The following is a 14,379-nucleotide window of genomic DNA, read 5'->3' on the forward strand; positions in this document are numbered from 1 at the left end:
AATCAGGGCTTATGCAGGCTAGTATAGTTGTAGGATATAGTCTACTAAAACTTCCGGACATCGGCTGTAAAGTTGTAAATTATGCAAAGTTTGTAGATTATTCGTATATTTGAACTCGGGTTGTAAAACCTAATGTTTGGTACTCATATGATGTTTATATTTTTAAGTATTACGTTGTGCTTGTACCATTTGCGCCCTCCTTCGCGTGGGACTTCCGGTGTTGTTTCGATCGGGCCGTGGGTTGAGAAAGGATCGCCAAATTAAGCCGTTAAGCTAATGCGTCCGATGTGTTCAAATGACGGCCATTGCGCTTAATTAGAGTTTTAATTTGGCGGTTCGGTCACAGCCAACTCTGAAAACAGCGACTGAATGTCATGCTGAGTGTTTTTCGATCTTGCATGTTTCAGATAGATAGAGCGTGCAGCTTTCAGTCAGCGACATCTCATCCGAGTGGAGTAGTGCTTGAAAAGATCAGGCACCATGTCATCAACAAGCTTGTATAGCTCCAATACTGCAATGTGGTTTTGTCAGAGAGAACATATGCTTTGTTCAGTGTTCACCGGTCGATCAGTTAAAACTTAAAACAATGGAATTCAGTTTTGGCTCTCCCTTTGATAAGTCTTGTTTTGTCTTTTGCATTTCCCAACTTCCCAAAATGCTAGCAGAGATGGATCCAATCAGTGCTTGCACATCTTGGTTGTTTAGAGCACATCGGACATCACCAATTTCGTCAAGTCCCTCCATTCACTCTGGCGAGCAGCCGCAAAAGGCAAAATTGAATTTGCGGAAGCAGATGCGGGCCGCCGCAAAGTCCGCATAAAAAATGCGGCATCATGCGGGCTGCCGCATACGTCCGCCACTAGTCTAGTGTTGCGGCTCTGGCGGCCGCGGGGCGGGCAGCCGCATCCCGCCCCGCTTGCACATCCCTACCTCCAGCCGCAGGAACGGCCGGAGGAAAAAGCTTGCCGCCGGCGAGGACGGCCTGTGCTGTACTCACCAGGAGCCGAGCCACGGACGGTTTGTTTTAAGGCGGAGATTCGGAGCACGGGAACGCCATCCACCGCGGCCCCGCAGGCCGCAGATGATGCCACGGACATTCGCACTCGCGGTGCCACAAATCGCAAACCCGTATCCGCAGCCTCGCAGCGTGGCGAGAGCCAGCAGCGCCCAAGCCGCGGCCGTGCCAGACCCAAGTCAAACCTCGCGTCCGGCACGGCGCCAAGTACACGGCATCACATAAAAAGCAAGGTGCCATAGCTACAGCCGCGTCCTTTCGGGTCTGCTACAGTTTTGAGTGCAGAGCACGGTGCAGGTACAACAAGAACTCCGCCTTCCCATCTCCTACCAGTAAATGCAATCCGGTACTCCTAGTCCTAAGTCTATTTCCAGCAGCTACTGTACCTCGTTGCGGATGCGCGTTTTGCCTGCTCGCGTGCTACTCTAGCCACTACCCACTACAGCAGGTGTCGTATCCATTTTAGGAGTATGAGAGAGGCAGCGGAAACTCACGGACTCTCTCTCCTCTGCGCATCTAGCTCACCAGGGCTCCAGCTCAGACTGTTGGTTGAGGAGAGAAAGAAACGAGGGAGAAGTTAGTTGATGAGATAAAGCTGAGGTAGGACCCATAGATATTTTCTATTCAGATGCGCATTCAGGTACGCGAGCTGCTGGATATGACTTCTTTTTGTGTTGCAAGAACGATTCGCATATGGCGGAGAATACGCATCCGCATCCGTTAACCTGCTGGAAATAGCCTAATGTTACTAGCATCTTTCTGATCCAATAAGCTGTACAGGAGAAATCTGCATGCTAACTAGTAACTAGTGAGCACTAGTGAGCATCAGCGCCTGCAGTCTAACCACATGTCGCTTCTTTTTTTTCTGCCGATCAGACGCAGACGATCCGTCTCCAAATGCGGGTTAACCAGGGTTGCTTCGGTTATGGCAGCAACGGTGTCCCACTGTTGATGGAAACATTAGAGCGCAGGGGCATGGGGGGGACATCAGCAGGCATGCAAGCTGTGGCCTCCACGAGGATTGAGGAAAGCGGCTTCTCAGGGAGGTTTTTGCTATAGCGCCTGACTTGCCATCTGCAGAGCACGACAGAGGAGGCGTGTTAAGAACGGAGAGGGCACTTTCAGACACCAGTTTCAAATACTAGCTCGTAGCATGAAAGAGTCAAAGCATGCTGACTAGTAGTATGCTAAAAGAAATCCGAGCTTTGCGTACACGCATGCGCGGGAGTGCCGTGTGCGCGGGGGACTGGGACGTCACAGGTGAAACACCATACCTTTTCTTGGCAGATCCTTGACAGCGCTTCTACATGGAAATTTTGTAGCTCTTCAAGGACTTTAACATCCAGGCCCCTGAGGTCCTCGCCCTGAAAAGAAAAATTCCGCATCAGAAGCATAGAAATAGAAGAAGCTAAATCACTGAATTTCAGAACATTCTGTCAAGTGGCTCAAGGCAAGGCAAAGAAAGCTCCCAAAGAGAAATTTTATATTGCAAAAGTAGATTCATCATCTTTCCAGCTGGAAAATTAGTGCAAGATAAAACTATTATAATCACCTTCAATCTGGACACAATGCTTTCCAATTCTTTGCAGCGCCTTCTTTCAAAATTGTATGCAGCTCTCGCTTCTTCAATGGTACTGAGGCCATCCCAGCTCCCATTATCTGAAGATTGCATTTCACTTGCCAGTCTGCCACTATCAGACTTAGATGGGTGGACGCCGTTTTGCTTTGCTTTGAATTCAAATACATCCTCTTGAGAGCTTTCTTTCTTTATTTTTGAAACAAGGATCCACATACTTGCCAGCTCGGTTTCCAACTCATGCTCACGGCATTTTGCATAGTCAATTAGCTTTAGAAGCTCACTCTCTCTTCGATCCTTTTGAGATAGTGTGTCCTCTAATACAGCCTCCCGCTGACAACTAGCAACCAGCTCTTTCTGCAACTCTTCCACTAGAATTCCATTCTCTTGATCACATCGTTTTGTGTCATTGTGAATGTTGCTCCTTGAAACTGATGCAATCTGCTCCTTTGCCGCAGCTAAGTCTGCGCTCAGCTTTGCATTTTCATAAGAAAGCCTGGTGACTTCTTCTGCCAATTTTTTTAGTTCAACTGCAGCAGCAGATGCCAATTCTTTAGCATAGGACGATTCCTCAGCCAGCTTTTGACTGTGAATTTCCAGTCCATCCTTCTCTTCTGCCAACCTCAGATTTTCTTGCTTCAAACTTTCAATTTCTGAAGCCTGCAGCACCGTTTTTAGGTTTCAATTGGCATATCATAAAAGAAGATAAAACAGATGAACTATAAAGGAAGGTGATGACATAGTGGCATATGCTCTTACCTGCTTGAGCACTTGAGATATTAATCCTGACTCGTTTCCTTCAGTTGTTCTAGGGGACACATTTGCATGGTTTGAGAGTTCATTTGTGTTATCCCTAGTATCAGTGCTCGCTGTTGATGGTTCACTAGACTGCACACTGGCAAAACTATCCTCACTTTTGGCAGCCTTCAAGCTACTGATTTCTTGCCTCAATTGTCCAACTGTTTCCCTGAGTTCTGCATTTTCTGTTACCTGTTTGAACAAGGGAATCAAATTAATACATTGAACATAAAAAAAAATTATGACCCCCACCTGCTGCTCACCTTAGCTTGTAGCTGGTCTTGGAGAATTCTGTTATCCGCAGACATAATCTAGAGAAACCACCCAGTCCAAAAGAAAACAGTAATTAGTCCAGCATAAATTTCAACAAAAGGATAGTAGCTGACAGATTGACTATACGGACCTCCAGTTCAAATGTCTTCTCGCTCAACTGTGTGCTCAACTTTGAAAAAGTCTGTGAGAAGATCAGATTATATGAAATATTCAGAACATTGATATGGCATAAAAAAACAAAACATTCTAGCATGTGGGACTGGCTCACAGAATAGCAATTAAAACTATTAAATTGTTTTTCCCTCAACAATACAAAATATAACGACAATATGCCCACTGGTAACTGGTAGAAATTTGCAAGTAAATCAAACTAGGATGAAGTTAGATTTCATCTATTTCATGACCTGAGACAACTCTATCTTATTTGCTGGGTCTTCTGTAGTTTCAAGTGATTGAACCATCCGCTGCTCTAGCAAATGTATATGTGACTTCTTTTCAGTGATTTCGTCTTTCAACTTCTCAATTTGCTCCTGCAGTAGAAGAAAATAAAGGGAAAAGATACTTCATAAAAATACACCCAGAAACTGCTCAACTTGTTACAGGACAGTCAGAAAATTACCTGAATTTGCACATCATCAGGGTTGTTGGCTGCTTGCTCTGACAGCCTTTTGAGTGAGCTTGTACAAAGTGCCACTTCCCCAGCCAGCATTTTGACCTGCTCTTGTAGAAGATCTATTTGATCCACAATGGTTGTTCCACTCTACAAATGCAACAAGGCTGTCAGTGTCAATGACTGTAGTGAATACCCACCAAAACAATACACAGTTAGAACAAGATGCAAAAACCGAAGTAACAATATTGGATGTCCTATTAGCAAGGAAGGTATGGCCATGCTGCTCCTGACCAGAGGAGGTTGCCAGGTGAAGGAAAATAAGTACTAGCGAAAACTATCAAACTTTCAGAGACTGCATGAAATCAAACATTCAAACTCCATCATAACTTCAAACTTGAATCCACTTAGCATCTTCTTTCACTTCTGATATTACATTATCCTTTGATGGACAGTGAAGGTTCCCCAAGGGCCCTTGTCCTCCAGTAAGCAACACCCAGGGAAGTGCTAGACTTCAATTATAATTAACGTTTGTACCAGCTAATATTGCTTGTTAGGACAAGGGAATGCATGCACAGGGAGAAAAAAATGGAAAGAAATAAAGAAAGAAGAGTAAACATAGAAATTCAACTCACTGGTAGAGGGTGACGTGCTCTGGACGCAGCACTAAATAAGTCACCAGCTTGAGTCCTTTCAAGAAAAGAATCAGCAAGTGTCGGGTCATCTCCTTTCCTGGTCATTGATTTCCTTCGACCATCCTTCAGGTCAAGCAGCAAGTTTTTTTGTTGTGATGATTTAGGGCAGGAAGGTGAGCCACTAGCATTGCTATCGCCATCCACACTGGATGATAACCCCGATAGTTGGTCACACTTCTGCACAAGTTAATACGTATACAATTATTAATGCATACAATCCATATAGCTAGAATGTCTTTCTTCATGCTATCCATAAATCCATTATCCATATAGAAGTACCTTTAGTTTGAACCAACCAAGCATTCCACGTTTACGATGCCTTCTATCAAACCTGGCTGACTCATCAGGATTGTTCGCATCAAGTTTCCCTTCAAGCGAAAGCTCTGAATCAAGGCTGATATCATCATCATCTACAAAGTATTCCCGCTTTCGATCTGGCAAATACACAAGCTGCAATTTGAAACAGAATAAGAACAATTGAGACCCTGTGCTACACAAAGAAAAACATACTGTGAATATACTAGGCACCACAGTCAACACCTACACACAGGATTAACAAGGTTCCCCAAAGCACCGTACTGTGGTGGTATATTGCAAGTGCAGTAGCAAATGACTATTCTTTTGTGGAGGGGCAGTATGACGTGCAAATTTTCTCGGGCAGTTATCTTTGCTACTAGTTGGAAAGAAATACTCAACTAACTAGTGTAAGAAGGATGGATTGCGTATAATGGATTTGATATTACATTGAGCCTCTCGGCGGTATATATATGAGAGTTGCATGACTTGAGGGCAAGACAGTACAAGTGATCGTAATTCCAACAAACTCTAATGTAATCCCGTGTCATGATATACTCTGACAACTAGGAGTTACTAAGTTTCAACATGACAAACAGCATACCATAGCATCCACAAAAACAAGGAATAGAGGTGGAATCTATGCTGCTCTTCCACACTTGCATTATATTTCATTTTCTACAGCATGATATTGCTCAAGTTTCGTCTACTGTCCTGAGTTGGATTAAGAGAAAAAAAATGCCGCAGTCAAAACAAAGAGGGCTCAAACCTCATCTTCACCAAACGAATGCCGCCGACGGAAGTTAGTCTTTCCTGAAACATTTGAGGATATCGAACTTTTGGTTGATACCAATATTAATTTTGTTAGCCTCTGAATTCTACCCATCAGTGCTGCTTTTGCTTCCTCTTCCTGTTCTAGCCTCGATTGAAGTTTGACTTGCCCAGCTTCAAGCTATCACACAGATAGAATATAAAGAAATAGATTAATATATCAGTATTGAAATATGACTAACAAATATTGTCCACATGGATTTGGAACAGGTTCATTTATTCTACCAGGATGTTATTAGGAAAGGCATATCAGTTTCATACTCCCTTTGTTTAAAGCGAAAACTACTCATGCAGTGAAGTTCTCATTTGCCTGTTCTTAGAATTGTAGAAACGGTTTCCAGAGATCATGTGAGAATATTTCACCAAAAGTTTGAATATGAAGCAAACCTGGAGTTTTAGATTAACAAGATCTTCTTGATCCGTAGGGAGAATACACCCATTGCCCATCATACCACGTCTCAGTTGCTGTAGCTCTTCTTTCAGGCAGGATATCTCCTTTTGATACTTCTTAATTAAGGACTTCTCATCTATTATCTGAGAAGGAAAATCCATCAACATTAGTAACAAGCACACCACAGTAGACATTTCCTGTATAGTTGTCGCTATAAAAAGCAATCGTACAAGCACAGTAGTGCAAAAAGCACGAATTAATTGTTATTGACTGTTACCTTATTTTGAGAAGCTTTTATTTCAACATGCTTGCTCCTGTGAGCAAATTTTAATGTGTTGTGTGTCTCCTCACTGTTGCTGGATGCAGGGGTGACTGTGCAAATAAGCTGCAAAAAAAGATAAGCATTCAACATAGCAACATAGACTGCACTATGCACGCGGTATAACATTTAGATGTGGAAATACTTTCCACAAATGAAAAGCAAAACATAAAGACAACAAAAAAGGCTTTTTAGTGAAGCAAGATAAAAATACACAACCGATTTTGTATAAGAACCACTTACAGATATGCGTCCGTGTCCACTAAGAGAAGACTGAAGTAAGCGTGTGAGCTTTGAGTCTCTATAGGGAATATGAGTGGCCTTACCATCGGTAAGTTTAGCAATTACCTGCAAGACAATTTTGATGATAGTTTTACCAAGAGAAGAACAACCAAACAAATGAACAAAGAATATGACCATTTTTGCAGTATCCCTGCCAACCTAGCCAGTCATATTTTAGGACTAGCAAGTAGCAAATACATCTAAGTTCTCCTAATCGCAGATTAGGAGCCATGTGCTAATCTGTCACCCAACTAGCTCTGAGAGACAATAGGGGAACACCGTTTGGCACAAATATATTAAGGAATATTTCCATTACCACTATTTGAGTTGCACTTTTAATCTATACCACCAGGCTGTCTCAATGACATGTGGAACCAGACTCCACGCCATTGACTACTCTGATGGTATAAATGAAAAGTGTCCCTCAAGTGATGGTATGAATGAACCTCCCTATGTATGAAACAGTCCACGGAGTTATATTTTCTGTATGTATCAAAATGTCATAGTGATAAGACAAATAGTTAGCGATATTTGGTACTTACAGTTCCAAGGGTGAGCAAACTCTTGTTTATGTATGAACCTTCTTTGCGTCGTAAACCAGTTGTTTCAGTCTTAGAACTCTCAGACCCAGCAAGGTCAATCAAGTTCTGATCAAAGGATATAAAAGAATATCATAAGAGCACTTAGGTATCCCAAAAATTCTAATCAAGCTCCTGTATTCTAAATGCCAAGAGACAAAAATTAATTGTAGGAGAATGAAAATTAGAAGCATGCTGCAGGGGAGGAATTACCAACTGAGACAACTTGACTTCTTCTGCTGCGTCACTTTCACTGGAAGGGCTACTCTCGATGGTCTGCAGTAGTGTTGACATATAAGTTTAACAAGTCTGCCTGATTTAGCTGTCATAAGCTTATTAGCTTAGTCTTACTAAGCACACTTCTAATGGGGGAAAAACAGTTTGATATCCAATAAAGTACTAGTTAACAGATTTTTCACAGATTTAACATGTATTAGTTGCCATACATATTATATGGAGTAAATGACATGAGTCATTAAACTTTGCATGGTGAAGTCAAGTATGCCCATAAATTCGTTTTAGTTAACTACCACACTTGAATCTACAATGCAGATTTAATGAACCATAAAGAGAGCAAGCAGCAATACCAGAGTGAAGATAGTGTGACTCCGACTGCTGACAAGATTGAAGTTGTTTGATCCAACATGTCTGTGCTCTGCAAGAAAGCAATGATGTCAGGAGTTCAGAACAATACATATTTGATTCCACTGTGTACGAACTAACATTAAATGAATTGCCCAAACACAGCTCTCACATACTTGGATACAGGCACAAGCATCATGCGTATTTGAATCTTATATTAAATAATCCATAGAAGTATCAATTACGTGTGTTATGTTTCAAGGGAAACACCAATTAAATAATCGAGGACAATACAAGAGATGTAATTTAAAATGGAAATACCATGTGGACCCTAATCAGAATGCATATGTACATTAAAAAAGTCAACCCCATGGAAACTGAAATTCCTTGGATGCCCCCTTTTTATTTTTAAAATTGCATGAGTCATGTTTTGAACTTAGATATCTTGGATTTTAATACAATATGGGTGCTCATACACCAAATCAATTAACCAATGGCTTAGTCTATCCAAGAATTTTGGGTGGTATAATATAAAGCGTGTCCCCTAGATAGAAGCAAATACCTTCTCCAGATGCTATTAGAGAGAGTGCATGTGCAGGTGATAAAACAACCTCTTCTTTAATCCCTTCCACATAAGTTCCCTAAATGATTACATCAACAGAACAAATAAGGGTATGATAATTTATCAGCTAAGAAGGAAAGACTTATTTCACACTAATGGACAAGATTATCTTTCTCAAAAAGGATAAGAAAAAAGGACCCAGCCCATAGACAAAATAAACCAAGAATGAATATGGACAATTCACATCAATGAAGGAAAAGAAATCCATGCGGCTTAACTCATTGTTCTGTATAAATTGAACGGGCGTGACTGAATAATTACAAAATCATTTTTTTTTAAAAACAATACTTCAGGTACCTGTGCATCTTCTCGAATTCTGAGATTCTGTCCTGTTGGATCAAGTAAGTCGTTGATAACCTGCAAAGTTATAAAGATAAACCAAGCTTCTGAGTTCTGAACAAGTACTGCACAGTTTCATGATAGTTCTGAATCAGTACATTTCAACAAATTGTGACCACTTTGAACTGGCCTATGTTTCATTACTTGTATGCAGTTCAAGTTGAATAACAAATCAGAATCCTTTCGTAATCAGGACTAGCATGGAAATATGATAAAGTAATAATATATGAGTAGGAAATAAACTGGCTCAAATATCCAATATGGAGATGAAATTGCAATAGCTCTTGGGTGTTGCTATGCAGTAGCAAGCAAATGCACAGCTTGAAAAGAGAAGTCACCTCGTTGTAAATTTCAAGATACGAAACACGCAGAAGAAACTCTCGTCCAGGTGTCTGATGTCAGTAAAAGATATGACAATGTCATGTTGTACTTTTTAGTCAAACAGTGGATAGAAAAAAGAGGAAATTACATCTTGAATAATGCTGAATACATCCTTCACGGCCAATGGAATGATTCCAGGTGATTTCTGTTCTCCCTGCAACAATAATCCAAATGTACCATGAAAGGAAGTTCAACAATGAAGAGTAGTAAATTCTTCCTGCACAAAATTTGAAGCGTGTGAAAGTTGAAATTGAGTTTCTTTAGCTTGTTATCATAACAAGAGGATGATGAGCAATATATGTACTAAACAATAAAGGAATGCCTTGTGCTGAACAAGCAGGTACAGAAGACCATTGCTAGAGGCATAAACAAAATAGAAGACATAGGCAGAACATGAAAGCAGAAACTTACATGCATGGTGTGAGTTTTCCCACTGCTAGTTACACCATATGCAAAGACAGTGCCTGAAAGGAACAGAGAAATTTTAGGAAACTGAATTAATATTGAAGTACCTATGCTACCTGCCTATCTCCATAAGGTTTACTTGTCTTTTAGGTCACTGTTACGGTCTCCAAGACACATATTTACCAACTATTACTCTTTCTAGGTATATGTTTAACAAAATTGATTTTCCATGTAATGAAGTCATGTACTTTTAAAAGTTGTAATAGTCAAAATCTTAAAATGTTGAGCACAGGCATTCTAGGACGACGTGTACTTTGGACCAGAAGTAGCAAGAAAGCATGCGCAACTGCACCAGCAACCAGCAGTCTTTGTGCTTTGGTCCTAATCAAAAGTAGAGATGGCAATGACAAGAAGAAGCATGCACACCGACAGCCTTATGCCAAATTTTATGATCAAAGAACAGGTAACACTTCAGAGTTCAGAGGATACAAATGCAGTAGGGGGCTTTCCGCCTTTCCCCACCAAAAAAAGTGGCTCCATGAGAAGGGCCACACCCTACCAATCTGCATTCTGAAATAGACATAATTTGCATAGTCAACTTGAATCTGTTGTCTACAGAGCTCTCCTGACAGGCGGCTATCATAGGAACTGGCTACACAATATTTTGCCCCACTCAAAAGTCCAATAGGCATGTAACAACAATTTCAGTCTCACAACTAATTAAGATCACATGTATTTCTAGACAAATGAAGAGAGCTGAAAATGAAAACATACCATTGATTCCTTGCATGGCACCACTTACAACATGCTGAGCGGCAACATCATATACATGCCGAGTCGTAGTAGCAGGGCCAAAAACTTTATCTGCATCAGAGAAAAAATGCAAAGGATTCTCAAGGTTCAGTAAACACTAGTACACTACTAACTTGGTTAATCTCTGGAACTGCATTGCAAAGCTTATCTCTGACCTAAGGTTCTTTTCCTCAAAACATGATTTTAGATTCAAAATAACAACAGAATTAACCATCCTCTAAAGAAATAACAGAATTAACCAAACTGTTCTTAACCATTTATTGAAACTCCTACTGAAAAGCATGAAGACCTTACCATGGCTCTACATTTGGCATACTGCAGCATGCCTGATCAACAAAGTGAGAAATAGTACAAAGCGGAAATACAGTTCTCTTCATTGATTACGACACTGACCCCTAGGGAATTCGTTTAAGCAGCCTCTCCGCGCTACTGTGAGTCTGTGAAAATGTATCAACATTCATCCCCAGTATATCGCAGAAAAGGAATTCGAGCTTCTACTGCCAATCCATTACCAAACATGCCACGATCACTATCCTTATTCCTCAAGTACATGGTCGGGTTCAACAGACAATTGTATCCCCTCTTCGGGCAAATAGTAGGTATATTTCCTTTGCAACATCGACGGTTCCACAATGTAGCATCACACAGCAATGAGCCCAAGAGCACTCACCGAAAGCATAGGCAATGCTGGGGTTGTACTCGTTGCGCACCATATTGTCACCGTCCGCGTACCACGCCACCTCGTCCCCCTTGTTCATCTCTCTAGGACTACATCACAAAATACAAGCACGCATTAGACGAACACGCAGCACAAAGCCCACGAAATCCAAAACCTCGTCTCCAAACAAGGCATAAAGCAAGCAAATAAGCGTAAAAGCACACCTGAGGGGCCGGAAGCGGACGGTGACCATGATGTTCTCCTTGGCATTGGCCGGGTCCACGAGCGGCGCCCTCCCCGCGGCGCGCGAGGAGACCGACGATGGCGTGGTTGGCCGCGCGGAGGCTGTAGAGGACGGCGTTGCGGGACGGGCCGAGGACGACGGGGTGGTGGGGCGCGCGAAGGCGGCAGAAGGGGTAGCGGGTCGGCCGCCGGAGGTCGACGACGGGGTGGTGGGCCGCGCGGAGGCGGTAGAGGAGGGGGTGGACGGGCGGCCGCCCGACGAGGTCCTCGCCGGCGGAGGAGGCGCCGCCGCTGCCGCCGGCGGTGCCGAGCGGCGGGATCGGAATGGGGAGATACTGGAGCGCGTCGACCTCGACGACGACATTGCCGCGGCGCGGCGGTGGAGACTGGAGCGGAGCCGGGATTGGGGCTGGGGACTAGGGTTTTGGGGGGAGAGGAGGCGAGCACGAGCTCGTGGGGATGGAGACGGAGAGGGGAGCTCGTGGGATTGCTTTGGAGGGTCGTCGTCGTCTTCCTCCGAGGCGCCCCCGGGTGCCGCCTTTTTTGGTGTTTTTGGTCTAAAAGCTCTGAAGTTTTCCGGGGTTATGGACCACCGCAGGTGAGATCACCGCGGCCTCTCGGAGTCTTGATGCGAATGGTTCGTTGAGCAACTGTTTTGGATGTGATTGTGATGATTTAGCATATCTAGGATACTAATCAGATCGTCCGAAATTGAGTAAAGCTTCAGTCAACCGTCATTCTCTGCCTTCGTAGGTTTTCCATTCATGTTAAGTTTAGGATAGACTTTGGTGAGCGAGGTCAACGTGGCAAGATAGCGGGAATGTCATTAAGACAACTGATGTTGAAGAAACTTTCAAAAAAAAAAAACTGATGTTGAAGAGCTAAGATAGGAACAGACATAAATGATTATAGTTCAACGGTTGGGTGGGAGATCATGGATACCATTAAAAGATGTGAGGATAAAGGCAAGATAAGAGAGTAGATGGCACAGGATAAATATACCATATAGAGAGAGAAAAAAGGAAGATGAAGATAGAAGAAAAGACGAGCATCATCAAGTTAAAAGCAAAAATGGTTCTTACTCATCTAAAAGTAGGTGAAAAACAAGCTATTGGAATTTAGTGAGCTATTGGACGGTTTGAATCTAGGGCTACACGGCTGCAATTCAACTTGCTTTGAAGTGAGTTGTCTATTTGACAAATGTACAACGATAATGTAACAAGATATAGAAAGCAAGCACATGAAACACAAAAACGACAAGTATGGACCAAATAGTTGGTGTTAGTTAGAATTAAGATTTTACTCTAGTCATATGCACTATGTTTAAGACGGGTAGCCCTGACTCGGGATAAAATTGTTGTGAAAGATAAACAGTGCATAACCATCTCTGTTCACCGCAAAATGAGAAAGGAGAAAAGCGGTTCGGCCGTTTGGGCGGGAAGCGACGGTAATTGCCACTAGGATCACCGGTAACGTGACCGGACACGAACCTGCGGTCCCTTTGAAGTTTGTAATTTGGCTGCTGGTCGCTCTTGCGCCACAGAGCGCGCCGGGGGTGCCCGGCACGTGGCGCGCACGTGACGCTGATCAGAGTTAATGCCGGGCTCCTCGCCGTGGCCTATCAGCAGCAATGCAGCATCGACTCCTACTCCGTATGTCTCCCCGCTACGCTGCTGTCCTAATGATTCTCAAGTGGTGGCGCCCACCAGCCAGTCGGTCCAACCGAGCGATCCAAAATTCCAAATCCAGGTCGCAGCCCCGAGTTTGGTGGACCGGGTCCGTCCGTGGCCAAATGGCCCATCCATTGCTTTAAAAGATTCTCGCCCCGCCTGTGACGACAAATCCGGGAGCATGGCCAGATGAAAAAGGGTAATTTGTCCATAACACACCATCAAAATGCAGTTTTGTGCGGAACACACCATCAAAGTCGATTTTGTCTCCACCACATCACCAAAGTGCAACTTGGTCTACAACACACTGCATGGAATAAACTAATTATTTGCAGCTCAGATGTTAGATAAAAGGACCATTTTGCCCTTTATCGGAGCCCACTGGACATCCTCTTTCTCACTTCTATCGCTGCTGCACCTCTACGGCCTCGACACCGCCGGTCCGCACCTCGCCGCGGCCCTCGCCACCGGTACAAGCCGCCTCCGCCTAGGCCCTGCGCCACCGCCTCCTCGCGTCCCGCTGTGGCCCTCGACGCCATCCGCGCCGCCACCAGCCCGCGCCTCGCCGCCGATCTGCACCGCCTCCGCCCAACGCTGCCGACGATGCGCACCCCGCCGCGGCCCCTCGCCGCCTCCACCGTAGCCTCGCTCCGCCGCCAAGCCCCACCCCGCCGTGGCCCCTCGCCGCCGGTCCACGTTGCGCCCTCCGGGGAGCCCCTGGAGCGGCCCGAACTAAAGGCCGCTGCGGCGGCAGCGCTGCGTGCGTGCCGCCCCAACGCCGCGCTCACCATGCGGGAGGTGTAGGAGGACGTGCACCGCGGCGTGGAGAGCGTCCTGTTCCGGTCGTGCATGCCCGTCGCCGTCGACAGCCGCGACGGCATCCGCCTCATCTTCGAGGACCGAGGTCCTTGATCTATGCCGATAGCAGGACCTGGAGGCGCCATTGAAGCATAGCCGCCGCCCCCCGCGCGCGTCCACGAGGTGGCAACTGCACTGTCGTCGCG

The 14,379-nt window shown here is 44.3% G+C and overlaps 1 protein-coding gene across 1 annotated transcript; it reads right to left on the minus strand.

Annotated features, from left to right (window-relative positions):
• Nucleotides 1-1,611: 1,611 nt before the first annotated feature.
• LOC120682259 (kinesin-like protein KIN-7E, chloroplastic) lies at nt 1,612-13,757 on the minus strand. Its single transcript, XM_039964084.1, has 25 exons — nt 11,687-13,757; nt 11,475-11,572; nt 10,766-10,855; nt 9,998-10,050; nt 9,675-9,740; nt 9,544-9,597; nt 9,164-9,223; nt 8,807-8,885; nt 8,250-8,317; nt 7,876-7,938; nt 7,627-7,731; nt 7,046-7,150; nt 6,761-6,868; nt 6,480-6,626; nt 6,031-6,213; nt 5,247-5,417; nt 4,908-5,144; nt 4,282-4,422; nt 4,067-4,192; nt 3,793-3,843; nt 3,653-3,700; nt 3,351-3,581; nt 2,568-3,251; nt 2,290-2,379; nt 1,612-2,089 (listed from the first exon to the last, which is right to left on the minus strand). The coding sequence occupies exons 1-25, from the start codon at nt 12,067-12,069 to the stop codon at nt 2,069-2,071; spliced, it is 3,462 nt and encodes a 1,153-aa protein (XP_039820018.1). The 5' UTR covers nt 12,070-13,757; the 3' UTR covers nt 1,612-2,068.
• Nucleotides 13,758-14,379: the final 622 nt, after the last annotated feature.

The sequence above is a fragment of the Panicum virgatum genome, chromosome 7N (assembly GCF_016808335.1).
Source record: "Panicum virgatum strain AP13 chromosome 7N, P.virgatum_v5, whole genome shotgun sequence".
In the NCBI taxonomy this organism is placed as follows: domain Eukaryota; kingdom Viridiplantae; phylum Streptophyta; class Magnoliopsida; order Poales; family Poaceae; genus Panicum; species Panicum virgatum.